Source organism: Nyctibius grandis, chromosome 4 (assembly GCF_013368605.1).
Source record: "Nyctibius grandis isolate bNycGra1 chromosome 4, bNycGra1.pri, whole genome shotgun sequence".
In the NCBI taxonomy this organism is placed as follows: domain Eukaryota; kingdom Metazoa; phylum Chordata; class Aves; order Nyctibiiformes; family Nyctibiidae; genus Nyctibius; species Nyctibius grandis.
In genome coordinates this window covers 99,387,891-99,401,136 of record NC_090661.1, presented here as the reverse complement: position 1 = coordinate 99,401,136, position 13,246 = coordinate 99,387,891, and the positions used below count along the sequence as shown (strand labels likewise).

At 41.3% G+C, this 13,246-nt stretch overlaps 1 protein-coding gene across 5 annotated transcripts in view; it reads right to left on the bottom strand.

Moving 5' to 3' along the window:
* Window positions 1–8,354, bottom strand: part of WDR11 (WD repeat domain 11) — a 49,583-nt gene extending 41,229 nt beyond the window's left edge. For all 5 annotated transcript variants that reach the window (XM_068399632.1, XM_068399633.1, XM_068399635.1 and 2 more), the window contains exons 1-3: window positions 8,201–8,354; window positions 6,658–6,769; window positions 3,027–3,180 (exon numbers count right to left, since the gene is read on the bottom strand). In XM_068399632.1, the coding sequence (XP_068255733.1) occupies window positions 3,027–3,180; window positions 6,658–6,769; window positions 8,201–8,286 (352 nt within the window). In that variant the 5' untranslated portion in view covers window positions 8,287–8,354. The remainder of the gene's footprint in view (window positions 1–3,026; window positions 3,181–6,657; window positions 6,770–8,200) is intronic.
* Between the last annotated feature and the right edge of the window lie 4,892 nt (window positions 8,355–13,246).

The window sequence follows — 13,246 nt, the reverse complement described above, 5'->3', positions numbered from 1 at the left end:
AGTGCTTAAATGCTAAGGTCAATCTCAAGAGGTATGGCTGCCGATCATCACAGTTGGGCATCATTAAAACATTTAAGATAAACAGACACAAGAGACTATGTTTTCTGTCAAAAAGAACAGAGAGCCACCTTAGTAACTTGAAAGGAGCTGTATTAGATATACCTACATGCTCCACGAGGCAGTGTTTTAGACAACAGAACGGGTCAGGCAGGCAATGGATGAAGTACCCCCAAGTCCAGCTCCCACCGCTCACTGCATGACCTCACTAAGTCACAGCTTCTCTACAGCATGTTCATATATATTACGATGTTAGAACAACTTCCTTCCTCAGCCGTTCTTCTGTTTTATCAGTTCAGCTTTTTCAGAACTGGTAAGTGATTCTCACTGGGTTTCAGAGAAAAAAAATGCAGCCATGTGTGTCCTATCAGTTACACAGTAAATTAACAAATGGTTAACTCCTTCCCAGGTGAGTGCAGAGTTTGGATCAAATAAAGAAGAGTGCCTTACACTGAAGCACTGCTTTTCTCCTCATTGAAACTGTGAGGCTACAGCTGTTATCCTACAAAGCTCTTGCAGATAATGCGAAAAGAACCAGCAGATCACTCTGGTGCTCAGTCTCTGTATTTGCACCATTTTCTACAGGCTTGTAAAAAACAGCCAGAGGCCTCAGAAACAGATAGAAAGGAAAAGAAGCTGGTTTTGTTAGAGGCTATTGCTGAATCAAACCAGGGACTGAGAAAAGAACAGAATTTTAATTCTGTTGCTTATTAACTTTTTTTCTCACCCAGCAGATTGGAAAGCCTTCATTGAGTCTAAAAACCTGGAAAAATCTTCAAATGACATGGTCAAAACTCCACCAAGCATTCAGTGAACAGGATGTAAATAACACACACAAACACACACAAAGAAATAAAACTAACAAAATTAACTGCAGTCAATAGAATAAATTTTCAGTGTCCCATTATCAGACTTACAATATTTTATGTACTTTCACAGGACTTGTAAAAACAGAAGAAAAAATAAACAACCTAATTTCATAATTGGGTTTTCAAATAATAGAATTCAAAATAAAAAGCAGGTATAACACAAGCATTATCATAAGTTTTTAAAGTAGAAATTCATTATGGTAGTTTCTCTGGGAGGGAAAAATAATAAAAAGAAAAAAAGTCTTCCACATTTTGTTTCAGAAATAATCTGTAGCCATATTGCTAGTATGGGCAGCAGTAGCAATAAACAGAAATCCAGAACATGCAGCAGAGCATGTAGATGATGCTGTACTTGCAGAGTTATCCCTCCCAGCTAATTCTGAAAGAGCCAGTCCGATGCTGGAAGCAGCTCACTCACAGCATCAGGTCGGGTACTGGAAGCAGATCAGCCACAGCAGCACAGCCACAAAGCTAACCAGATTCCAGTGCTCCAGCCAGCTCTTGGTCAGCTCTGTTCGCAGTGGTTCCAATAGACAGAAAAGTGCCTACCACAAGTAATTAGAACCAAAAAAACAAGTTTCGCAATAGTAGGAGAGTGCTACTATCAACTACAAACTGCACCAATTAAAGCAACAGTAAAAATTATATCGTGTGTGATGCAACATGGCGAAGACTAGGTCTTTTGATTCCCTTTTCTGACTTCTAACCACTACCTTAACTTTTCATTGACAAAGTACAAGATGCTAACTAATGAAAGGGAGCATTTGATGGATGATATCTTACTAATAGATGAGCACAAAAAGAAGCAAGCAAAAAGACACTTAATTATTCCTTTCTAATATGTTCTCTTAATTGTGTTATACTTCGCCAGTGGCTACATTTTCTGTTCTCTATCCTCCATCAGACCAATTAAGATAGTACTGACCTCTGTGCCAGGCTTCTAGATATTTCTGCCTCTAGCACAAGCAAACACAAATCTTCTATAGCTTACAACATTATAAATGCATAGCTCCTTTCTCCAGGCTTTTTTGTTTGTTTGTTTGGGGTTTTTTGTGGGATTTTGGTTGGTTGGTTGGTTTTTGGTTTTGTTTTTTACTTCCCCCAGAGACTTGTGAAATTCCCGAACAAGATCATTATTTTTTTTCTGGCAATGAGATAAAAAAAATCTTCAAACATCAGACCTTTCCAGCTGCACTGGGCTACCGCCCACAGAACAGAATCAAAGGCAGCAAATACCACCACTAAACTCTCTTCTCAAATGAAAGCCAAAACCAGTTATTTATACCATCTCAAAATTTCCTCTCTCTCTTGACTGTTTGTGTTAATCCTTACCATTTATGTTCACTTCATTACACTGGAAACCTAATTCAAACATGGCATACTCAGTTTCAAGACTTCCTACCACTAACTCCAACTATGTGAGAAACTTACTTTATTGACAACTGTCTTATATGTTAAAATTTACACAATATCTTGTCCTTTCTCCATTTCACTTTTCACATCTTAATATTGCTATCTATGCACAGAAAAGGCTCCCTGCTCCTACGAATCAAGACAACCGCAGAGATGCTCAAAACCCCTTCTCTCTCTAGTTACATTGCAAATGTATGTTATCACGCTAGCATATTTGATCAGAACTAGCTATATAATGAACTATCTAAATAATTGTCAAAATATATGAGCACAATCAAAACTCTTAACTTACAGCAATGTAACACTGTTAAAATACTGCACCACTACAGATGACATTAACATTCAGGTGCAATGCAAACTACATCCCCAATTCAAAAGCAGGAAGATGTACTTAACACAGCAAATATTATTATTTCAATCAGTAACATTAATAAAAATAGATTGTAACTTTTCTCAGAAGATCTTGGAAAATATTACCATAATGAATTAAATCTCACAGCATCCCTTTGGGAGACAATAAGTCTTACGTTTCCACAGAAAATGAGTAGACAAACATAGAGAATGCTAGTAATTCCAACAGTAAAACTGAATGGCAGAACTGAGCATAATTTGCAAAATCTAGGTGATGGATTTGTACACAATACTCCATAAAATAACTTCCATACAAACGTCATGCACTATCATTACCTTGAATTGGTTTTGCATGTTCCTGTATTTCACAACGAGCTGTTCCTGTTGCCACATCCCATACAATTATTTTTCCAGTAACATCAGCAGAAGCTAAACGTAAAGAATATGGAGAGCCAATATTGTGATGGTAATTTTCTTTAGCCCACTTAACCTGGAGATACAGATGAAAATTGGTCAAAGGAGGCAAACATATATAACAAAGACACCATACTTCATATTTTTCAGATAGATAAACAAATAATAAACAACTCAACAAAAAAGCATAGTAATAGTTAACATTAATAGTATCTGTGTAAGCATACCCTTAAGCTACCATCAGTTGTGCAAATCTAAGGTATGTCGCAACTGTGCTGCATGACTGCATGGTTGGTATTTTCAAATTACATAAATCAACAATCCTTGTTCCTGAAGGTAACTACAACAATCCATAAACACATGCTATGTATATAAGAAGTTTACTCAAATATTCAGAAGAAACTAAATGGCAATGTTTAAGGTTCTGTGCACACCTACAAACCTATACCCACTGATTTCCAAACAAATGAAAGTTGAAAATTTACCATCCAACTTTTATATACATCCTAAACCATGTCATTTTCCTAATCTGTCAAGTATATTATGGTATTGAGGAGGAAAGCAGGCTGCTCTTCCATCTAAATGTTGTCTCATGTCAAGCTATTGCTGACATTTGCTATCTTTTTGGTCCTTTTCAGCATGTCGCCACCACCGATTTCCACATACCACTTTCTGGTTTGGGATTTCAAGCTGCATGGGCTTGCAAGTTGGCAATACTTCCGAAAACTATTTGCTTTGAAATTTGAAATACTCTGTCTGCAAGTCTCCTAAGATTATAAGGAGATAACACCGATTCCTTCCTTATCTACTTAATATGGACTTGTTTTGCTATCTGCTTTAAAGGTGAACTTCTGCCTCTAGCAGAGACTGAAGACACTAACAGAATAAAGAAACCTTAATGCTAAGCTAATGGGAATTTACCTACTAAGAAAATGACACTGTAGCTGTCATTTTCTTAGTAGGTAAGAAAATGACACTGTAGCTAGGTAGCTGTGTGCTGTCACAGTACCTGACAGAGAAAGGGTGAGGCCAAGCACAACACTTTTTGCAGATACTGAAAGCATGACATTAAAAAAATAGAAACAGAATTATCATTAGGCACCACTAACTTTGCAACATGAATTAGATTTATAATAGCATTCAGAGAGCTGTAGCCACCTTTGTGCTACCCCTCTCGGAGGTGTGACCAGGATGTATCTCAAAAGCCTAGCTGAATAAACTAAACAATCATTTCACATGCACAGCAAGCAATCTTCAAAGCGCTCTCGCTATAAATCCGAAGTGTGTTTCTACCAGAATTACAAAGAATTCTTAGGAGAGTCTCCTCTACCTGTATATTCCAGTTTTGCAATTCCTGATTCCCTGCTGTTCAAAAAAAAATTACCCATGAGGATACCTGCATGTAGCTACATAGCTGTTAAAAAAAGTAATTATAGAAACCCACAAAGCTATTTCTTCCTCAGTTAAACATATATTACTTTGAAGCAAATTCCAAGTCTGGAAAACATCATTTCCCAAGGGAGGAGCTGTTACCACGTTAGGAACAACAAAAAGGAGACCTTTAATGTGATCAGTCTTAACCGGAGCTCATGTGGCTCTCTCACACCATAAGCCCTCTCTTCTCATTGCAGTTGCACTGCTCCAACAAAGTCCCTGCACATGACCTGATCCCTCTGCTAAAAGAAATTATTTTGTACTGTACTGGTCACTGCCTCTCTACCCTGACTTCAAAATACAGCAGCTTTGATCAGAAACAGGAACCAGAGGTGAAGTTTTTTTTTTTTAATTTTCACAATCTATCTCATCTAATTTAAAGAACCTTATTCTCACTGTTATATTAACATATCAGAAGAGACACAAATGCAATTTCAATCCTCCATCAAAAAATTGTTCCTGTAATTACATTTTCTTCTGTAACAGTAGTCTTTCAAGTACTCTTTGTAAAGGTACAAAAAAAAAAATCAGATATAATCTGCTCCATACAAAGTCACCAGTATCCCACAAACAAACACCATATGGACAACTAACACGGATCCATTTTCACTGAAACCATTACCTATTCCAGACACAGTTATGACAGCCAAAGGCTAGGAAGTACTTAAACAGACTGCAGAAGGATTATGAAACAATTGTTCTTCTCTCTGCTTTTTTATTGCAGATAGCAGTGTGTTTTGAAATTTTTCAAAACTCAAACACGGGGTTTGGGGGAGAAGATCCCCTGTAGAACTGTGTTTGCTGGTGTGAACCTCTGCTACAAAGTCTTTAAGTCAGACATACACAGCAGACTTCTTACAGATCCCCTCCAGCTTATTTACACTCTTAGCATTTACAAACAAAAAAAGAAATCAGCTAGGAATTGAAGAAAATTTCTTACAAATGCATGTAAAGGTATCTGCAATGATCATTGCCTCATAATAATTTCTCATACAATGTCTACTTCTTAAAGCAGGACAGAATTTCTCTTCATTATTCTTCCTTATAAATCAGTCATTTTCCTACAGTCTATTTCTGTTAATAAAGCACCAGACAGAGGTTTTGAAAAGTTATCTTATAAATTATAAAAAAACTATTTGGACTTCAGCATTTGGTTTCCTATTGAAATAACATTACTTCTCATTACTAGTGAATGTAACTGAAGCACATTAAATGCTACCATTACATGGATCAAAAACTAATTTTGCTACAACTCATCATCTAAGCCAAGTGGAAATTTTAAAGCAGAGTCATCATTATAGCTGCTACCTCCATATCACTTACATTTTGTATTTTTTACACAACTATAGACATTGGAATTGATTTGTTTGTTTCAAAAGGTAGCCTAAAAACAACTGAGGCTAAGGGTATGCTTACTCAAACAAGTTGCCAAAAGGCAAGCAAAGGTATTGGATTCACAGTGTCACTTGTTCTGCAGTTGCTGTCATGTACACACCTTTGCTCTGAGATAACTGAGAAATAATGTCTCCTTACTAAGAGTCAGGTAAGTTGCCACACATTTGTCACCAGAGAGACTATTCATAACAGCAGCACAAGCTCTAAGGTGACAGCAATGTCTGGGCAACCCTGAGAATCCTCAAACTTCACTGAAAGATTTCAGCAAGTATACAAACATGCTGGAAGAAATCAGTTTTCGGTGCCTTGTGACATTTCAGCATTATTTTCAAACAAGTCACAGTAGACAAGTCTCAAAACATGACATAAAATATCTATTTTGAAACTTAATCCTTCCACCTTCATTTGATATTTTGTAATGTTCGTTTGAAATTCTGTCGTGTTAAGAGCTTTCTTAGAAACATTTCTGTCTGTGTTCTATAACTCTATCAAATGTTTCCATATATTCTATACCTTCTATAAAGGTATACCATGAACCTCAGCTCAAATTTCAGTATGTATGGTTTGATTTAGCTGTAAAAGAGATCATGTAAACTATAGGTATTTTGCAACAGATTTTATGTAAAAATCAAGTGCAACATAATGTCAAGTATTCACAGTGATTTAGAAAAATAATATATACAGCAGAATCCAAGTAATACACCTTAAAACACGAACATCTCACCTTGACAACACCAGCTTTGTGTCTTTCCAAAACCTGTAAAGTCTGAGCAGTATTGGCATCAACTATCAGCACAAGAGAATGGCATCCATATGCAATCAAACCTTGCCAGCCCCTAGAAAAGCATATAACATCAAACAAGTGAAAAAGAACAGAAAGCACTTCACATCAAGAACAAGGCTTTTTTTGGTAAGTTACATGCATGCTACTAGACACAAACATCAACCAGTAAAAACTATTTAGTAACAAAAAACTCAAAAGTGTTACAAAATGCCATTGTTGCACTGTCTGCTAAACCATTTGCTGATAGAACCCTAAGCCACCGCAAAGCACCTCTTTGTATCCATCTATAAATATCCTCTTCTATAAATTTAAGACATCACATAGGAATTCATGAAAAGCATTCCCAAATTTTATATATAAGCACACAGGTAAGCAATGTATTTGCAATTATATAATTAACTGCAGCTTGGGGGGCGAGGGGGGAGGAGGTTGGGGGGTTTTTTTGAGCCAAAAAAGGAGCACATGAACAATGATTACAGTAATAGTGAAAATCTGCTGAGGCCTGTCTGACTTCAGGAGAGGTTAATGTGGCCACTGATGACAACTATAAAGCTACAGTGAATACCAAGCAAGTCAAAGGAGAAAAACAAAGTTTCAAACTAAGAAATTCAGAGTACATCAATGGTTACTGCTTTGTAAGCTGACAAAACTAAAGGCCACAGTTTTAAAAAATGACTTGGTCCAGCTCATTCATTTTCTCTCCCTAAGACTCAGGAGTATGAGGGTAATGCTTTACAGCACAGCTGGGTGGAATCATTGTTCAGAACAATGAATACAAAAACCAATACACATACTGGCTTTGTACATCAAGTCTCGAAAATAACAGAAATAGAAACCAGAAGAAGCTGCTCTGATCGCTACAGTTGCACCAACAAGACCTCTGCCCAGAGGAGCAAGGAAGGGACCGGACCATGCTCAGCTATGGCCATAGCTTTGCTCTCCCTTGAGAGCTGGACAGCAGCAACCCCGCCGGGCTCCTGCCAGCCGCTCCAGCGAGGAACGGGGAGAGCAGGGGAACGCCAGCAGCTTGCACAGTGCCTGGCAGAAAAGGACCTGCCTTGGAGCCTTGGGCACAACAGCACAGCACGCCCATTTCCAGTATCGAAAAGGACCCGAGTATTTGCGGTGTCCAGCCAGGCCAAGCCGGCAGGACACGGTTCGCTCGCCGGAGGGAACAGCCAGCTCTGCGAAGGGAGCGCTGCCCCGCTCGACTGCACGCCCGGCAGCTCCGGCGCTGGCTGAGCCTCGGCACCGGGACGCGGGACTGTATGAACGGCCCGGTTAAAAGCGCGCCCCGCCCCTCCCCCGGCTGCGGGAGAGCGGGAGGAGGCAGACCCAGGGCGGGGAGCGAAGCCCAACCCGCAGCTGAGGCGAAGGAGACGCGGAGGGGCCCGAACGACGCCACGGGGAGAGGCCCGGGACACCTCAGCCGCCCCCCTCCGCTCCCCGAGCCCGGCAGACCGCCCGCGGCCCGGCCCCTCACCAGTCCGCCGCCCCTCTGTTCGGTGTGCTGAGGGTGCCCGTCAGGGTCCGCGCCGGCAGCTTGATGTTCACCGTGAAGCGCTGCATGGCGAGGCCGGGAAGCGCCGGGCCCGGCGCGGCGGCCCCAGCCCTAGCAGCCGGTGGCCGTGCGCGCCGCGGCCCTGCCCAGCGACGCCTAGGAAGCGCCGCCCCGGCCGCGCCGCCGGTCCGTGCCGCCGAGGTCCGCCGGGTCCCGCGGCTCGGTAACGGCAGTTCCGGGGCCGGCCCCGCCCGCCGCTGCGCGGAGGGCCGGCACTAGGCCGCGGCGGCTGCTCTGCTCCGGGCCGCTCCGGGCGGCGGCTGCCCGCTTCCGCCATCCCAGGCACCGGCCCGGGGTGTCTACTTTCCAGCGCGCCCCACGGTGCCTCTGGGCAACCCCAGGACAGCCCCCGGGGCCTGGGGACACGGGTTCTGGCTTTAAATCATAGGGCCTGGAAGGAAGACACGCCGTGGGGACGCCAGAGGCCCCATCTGCCTTGGCTGAACAGCTCCAGGGATCTTGTGCTTGTTTAGAGTCTGCGTCTGGGGCACCTGAAGTCACGTCAGCACGCAAAGGGCTCCCTGTCAGATCTCCAGGTGCCTGGATGCTGCAGGACCTGCTTCTAAATCCAGCTAATTTCTTTCATTATAGTCATTTCTGCTCCAAAGTTACCTCTTAAATGGCAAAATGCAAGAGTGACCCTCTTGTGGTAACCACTGCGTTGCTGCTCCATCACTCAATAGCAGCATAAAGCACTTACCTTCCACCGTAAAGTACGAAGTCCTACCTAATGCGACCCGTCCTCCAACCTGTCCGCAGGCTCTCACTCATGCTTGGCAAAGCCACTCAGGCTGACACATCCGTGTGCAAGAACGCTGCACGTTCGCACTGGAGCATACCAGGCTGCAGAGCTTTGAAACATCCAGAATGTTTTTCAGTGCCACAACGTTAATAAGACGGCCAGAATCACGTAGCTCTGGGCACATTACTTGACGTGCATGCACTGTTTGGGGGTTTGCTTCTCTTCAAAGCAGAGATGGTTAGTAATTGTTTATTTGTTATTTTTCATAGTGAAGAAGATGCCACTAGATGGCCAAAGTTGGCAAGATCATAATGCCAGCCACTCTTTTTTGCAGTGCCTCAGTGTCACTTTGTCACAGAAGATGCAATAAGTGCTGTTCCTCTTTTTTTTTTTTCTTTTCTTTTTAGTCACAATTGAATTTGTGCAAGTGGAACTCAAGAAACGATTTGCAGCTGATGTCTTTTCCAACTCTTTGCTAAAGAAATCTGCTTGCGAGACATAATACACAGCTCAATATCATTTTCAGGTCACTTTAATATTGGAACTTATTTCTCAAAACCTCCTCCCAAAATCTCTCTCTTTACCCTTAAAAGCTGAAAAATCAATTTTTTCAAGAAGTAGAATTTTTTGTTCCTTTTTCTTTGCTACCTTTTGAGGACAACATGATCTACACCTCCAGAGATCAATTTTGCAGGAGCCTGAGCACCCACTAACTTCATTAAAGTTAGTTATTTTTTGCAATTTCTGTTTTTTTTTTCTCCCTGTCCTTGGACTCCTGCTGCTACTCATGTTTTCAGAGAGCTTTGATTGTTTGGTTTGTTGGATTGGGGTTTTGTGAGAAGGATGCTTTGGAACTTTTTTTTGCACAACAGAGACAGAGGCTCTTCTTGACAATTTTCCATCCATTTTCTTGACATCAGAAAGCTAGGGGATAAATGAAATGCTTAAAAGAAATAGATACTTTAAGGTAGTTGAAGATAAGGACAAAGGTACCAGAAGACAGGAAAAAAAGGAGGAGGTGAGGGCTGTGTCACCAAATGATAGGTTGAAAAATTAAGAATCTAAGAGTGGTTTTCAGGCTCAGATAGTGGGGTGAAAATCAGGGTGCATCAGTCAGATGAATATGTACTAAAGATTCTTCAGAGGGATAAAGAGGAGATGAGATTTGTGAACAATGATAAGGATGATTGAAAGAGTTGAAAGGAATAGGAATGTTGTGAGATGTCAGAGTGGAAGAAGAGGTGTGCACTGGATGAACTACGTGTGATACCTGGGGTCCAGCCGTAGCTACTCACCAACACAGACTGATGCACAGAAAATGGATGTGAACTAAAACCACAGATGCTATTTTTTTCTTTGAGGTGGTTAACAGTATGCACTCTTTAATATCTTATTTTTCATTTAAATCATTGCTAAGCAAGAACACAAAATACATCAAGGCACTTAGTCCTCTCATTCATCTGTAAATACAGTGATATGCTTTTCATTGCTATACAAACAATAAATATCAAACTTAAAGCTGTTTAACTGCATAGTCAGTAATACTATTAGACCCACTAAAACCTCTGGACTAGCAAATGTCCAAAACATGATACCTAGTGAGAGAGACATCATTCCAGACAGCTTCAGCTCCAATTGTCCTCACAAAGTACCTATGGAGAATGAGGTTGTGGATGATCATAAAAACCAACAGAGCAAAAAAACTTCAGATTGAATAAATAATGAGAACGATGATTTTACATAGCTTTCGGCTCATGTTTCTAAATAATTCTTCTGTGAGTATGAACATGAGAAAGTGGGACCAAGGTAGAGATATGTGCACAGTCTCCCTCTTTTAGGTTTCTCTTTTATATAAGAATAATTACCGCAGGAATAATCCTGTGAAAGCTTCTGGGACTTCTTTAATTTCCATGGCCTTAAGGCAGAGCTCCAGGAGCTCCTGGGATCAACCGGTGAACCACCACGATTCAAGAATGTGTGCTGTTGCATTCCATTACACAAAACCCAGTTTGAAATCAGGATATGTAACTAATTCATATATGCTATCGGGCAGAGTTATATTTGCCTTACAAACTACGCTGCTATTGCCTTAGTGGTATCAGTTCTCCTCCATGCATTTAAGGCTTCTTAAGTTCTCTCCTAGTTAAGTGTCCCTCGTTGAACTGGGGCTGACAGTGAAAACTATGCACAGAACTGATGCCATTCTCTCTAACAAGACTCATGCACAGAGCACGAGACTTGCACGGTTGTCCTTTGCCTCATACAGCCTCACAGCTATGTCTATACCTTACACATCCCCAGGTCCGTGCCGTGTCCTCTGCCCCCACAACTGGAATCTCCTCAAATGGAAGACAGCTCCTCTGAAACAAGCTGTCCTTCTGCACCTGCAGCTTGGGATCACCGAGTGCAAAGGCAGATGTGGTACAGCCGTGTCACATCACAGATTTCGTGTTCAAGGAAGCCATACAGGAAGGTCGTTCCCTTGAGCAGACATGTTCCCCATCACTTGACCTAACCTGACACTGTCTTTTCTCAAGAAGGCAGCTGAGAGGTCTGCGTTCAGAATCAGCAACTAGGTCCTCTTTCAGCAAAGCACTCCTCTCCAACAAAGAAGCATGAGCAATCACTTCCTATTCAGCAAAGCAGGCTGTGCAACGAAACACTTCAGGTATTTCTAAAGCTGCACTAAAGAAAGGGGATGGAAACATCTCAAGGCATCCCTGAATACCGGTGGAATTCGATATGCTCTCCCTTGGTTTGAGTGTTGGTGTGGATAACTTTGTTATTTAAAATCAAGCTTTTTTTTTTTTTTTTGGGAGAAGGGTTGCATCTGAAGTCAAGATTCATTTAATCACAACCTAGCTCTATAACCCTAATAGGGATCTTATATTTCATTTTCTATTTAAAAAAAAATAAATAAATAAAAGGTCTTGCTGAAAGAGATTCTGTTTCTGGGACTTCAGAGTTCTGCTAAAATTAACATAAAAGTAAAATCAATGTATGAATGCCAGTGTGAAATATTTGGCACCTAGAACCCTATCAGCTTTATGTAAAACCAGATGTTTTTGACCAAAGGCTCAAATACTTGTCTCCGTTCCCAAATGCTTTCAGCTCAAAAGCTCAAAAATTATCCAGAAACTCTCCTCCAAGTGAACGTGTGTGGTCTAATCCAGTTCCACTGAACTTGCTGGACATGTAGATGTAAAATTTCAAAGGTAGTGGAGCAAACTATGAAGACAGCTCTAATGACCGCCTGCAGTCTCACTTTGTTTTGACTAAGTGTCGGCAAAGGAAAAGCTTCTCAAATGGTCTGTTTTTCTCTGAAAATATTTTCCTTAGCCTTAAGCATTTCTCTTTTTCTAAGGGTCCTAAAAGATGACAAAATGTAGAAAAAATAATTATTTTATTCACAAATTAAACTTAATTTCGATGGTACCAGTTCTGTTCCATTTCTTTCTGATTTCATCCTAGCCTCAAGTATCCATGACTGCTCTAACATAGTCACTGAGAGGCTTTGGCCCTTATGTTTCCTTTTGTGTCCTTTCTTTGAATACTTCTGCTGATGAGCATTCACCCACCTCCTTGAAATATATTGCTATAACTCAGTTCACAGCTGGGGTAGATTTGCAATCTGCCATTGTTAAAGAGAATTTTCATTAAATTTAACTGTTTGGGTTTCAGGTGTGATTTCAGGAAATCTCATTTAGGGACAGCTATTGAGAGAATAGTCCTCTGACCAGTAATGCTCCTCTCGTGTCTGTAAGAGTGATGCTGGCAGCCTCTGTTAAGGCTTCTTTTAGCCCTTTTGAGGGCAGAAGTCTCACCCCACGGGAGTCTGTTCTTAGTGTGCAGCTCAGTATGTGTCTGAGGATACCTGGAATGAGAGAGGGCATCTGGTCAACATGAGAAGAGCATGTTGAGCAGAGGACAGCATTAGCTTCCTACTGCTGTATTGCTGGTGGCTCTGCGTGACTCACGCTGCCTGTGGTTGCTGGAGATCCTGTGCATAACAGCAACGCGTTATGTCCTTTATCTCTTTTAAATGTGGACACGCATATTTTCCTCTTCTGTCTGGCTTTGGTAGACTTGTGAGGGGAAACTCAAAAACTATTTAGGAGTTGGAACCATAAGGGGAAACTCAAAAACTATTTAGGAGTTGGAACCATAAGGGGAAACTCAAAAACTATTTAGGAGTTGGAACCATACAGTGAAATGATGCTGGACCA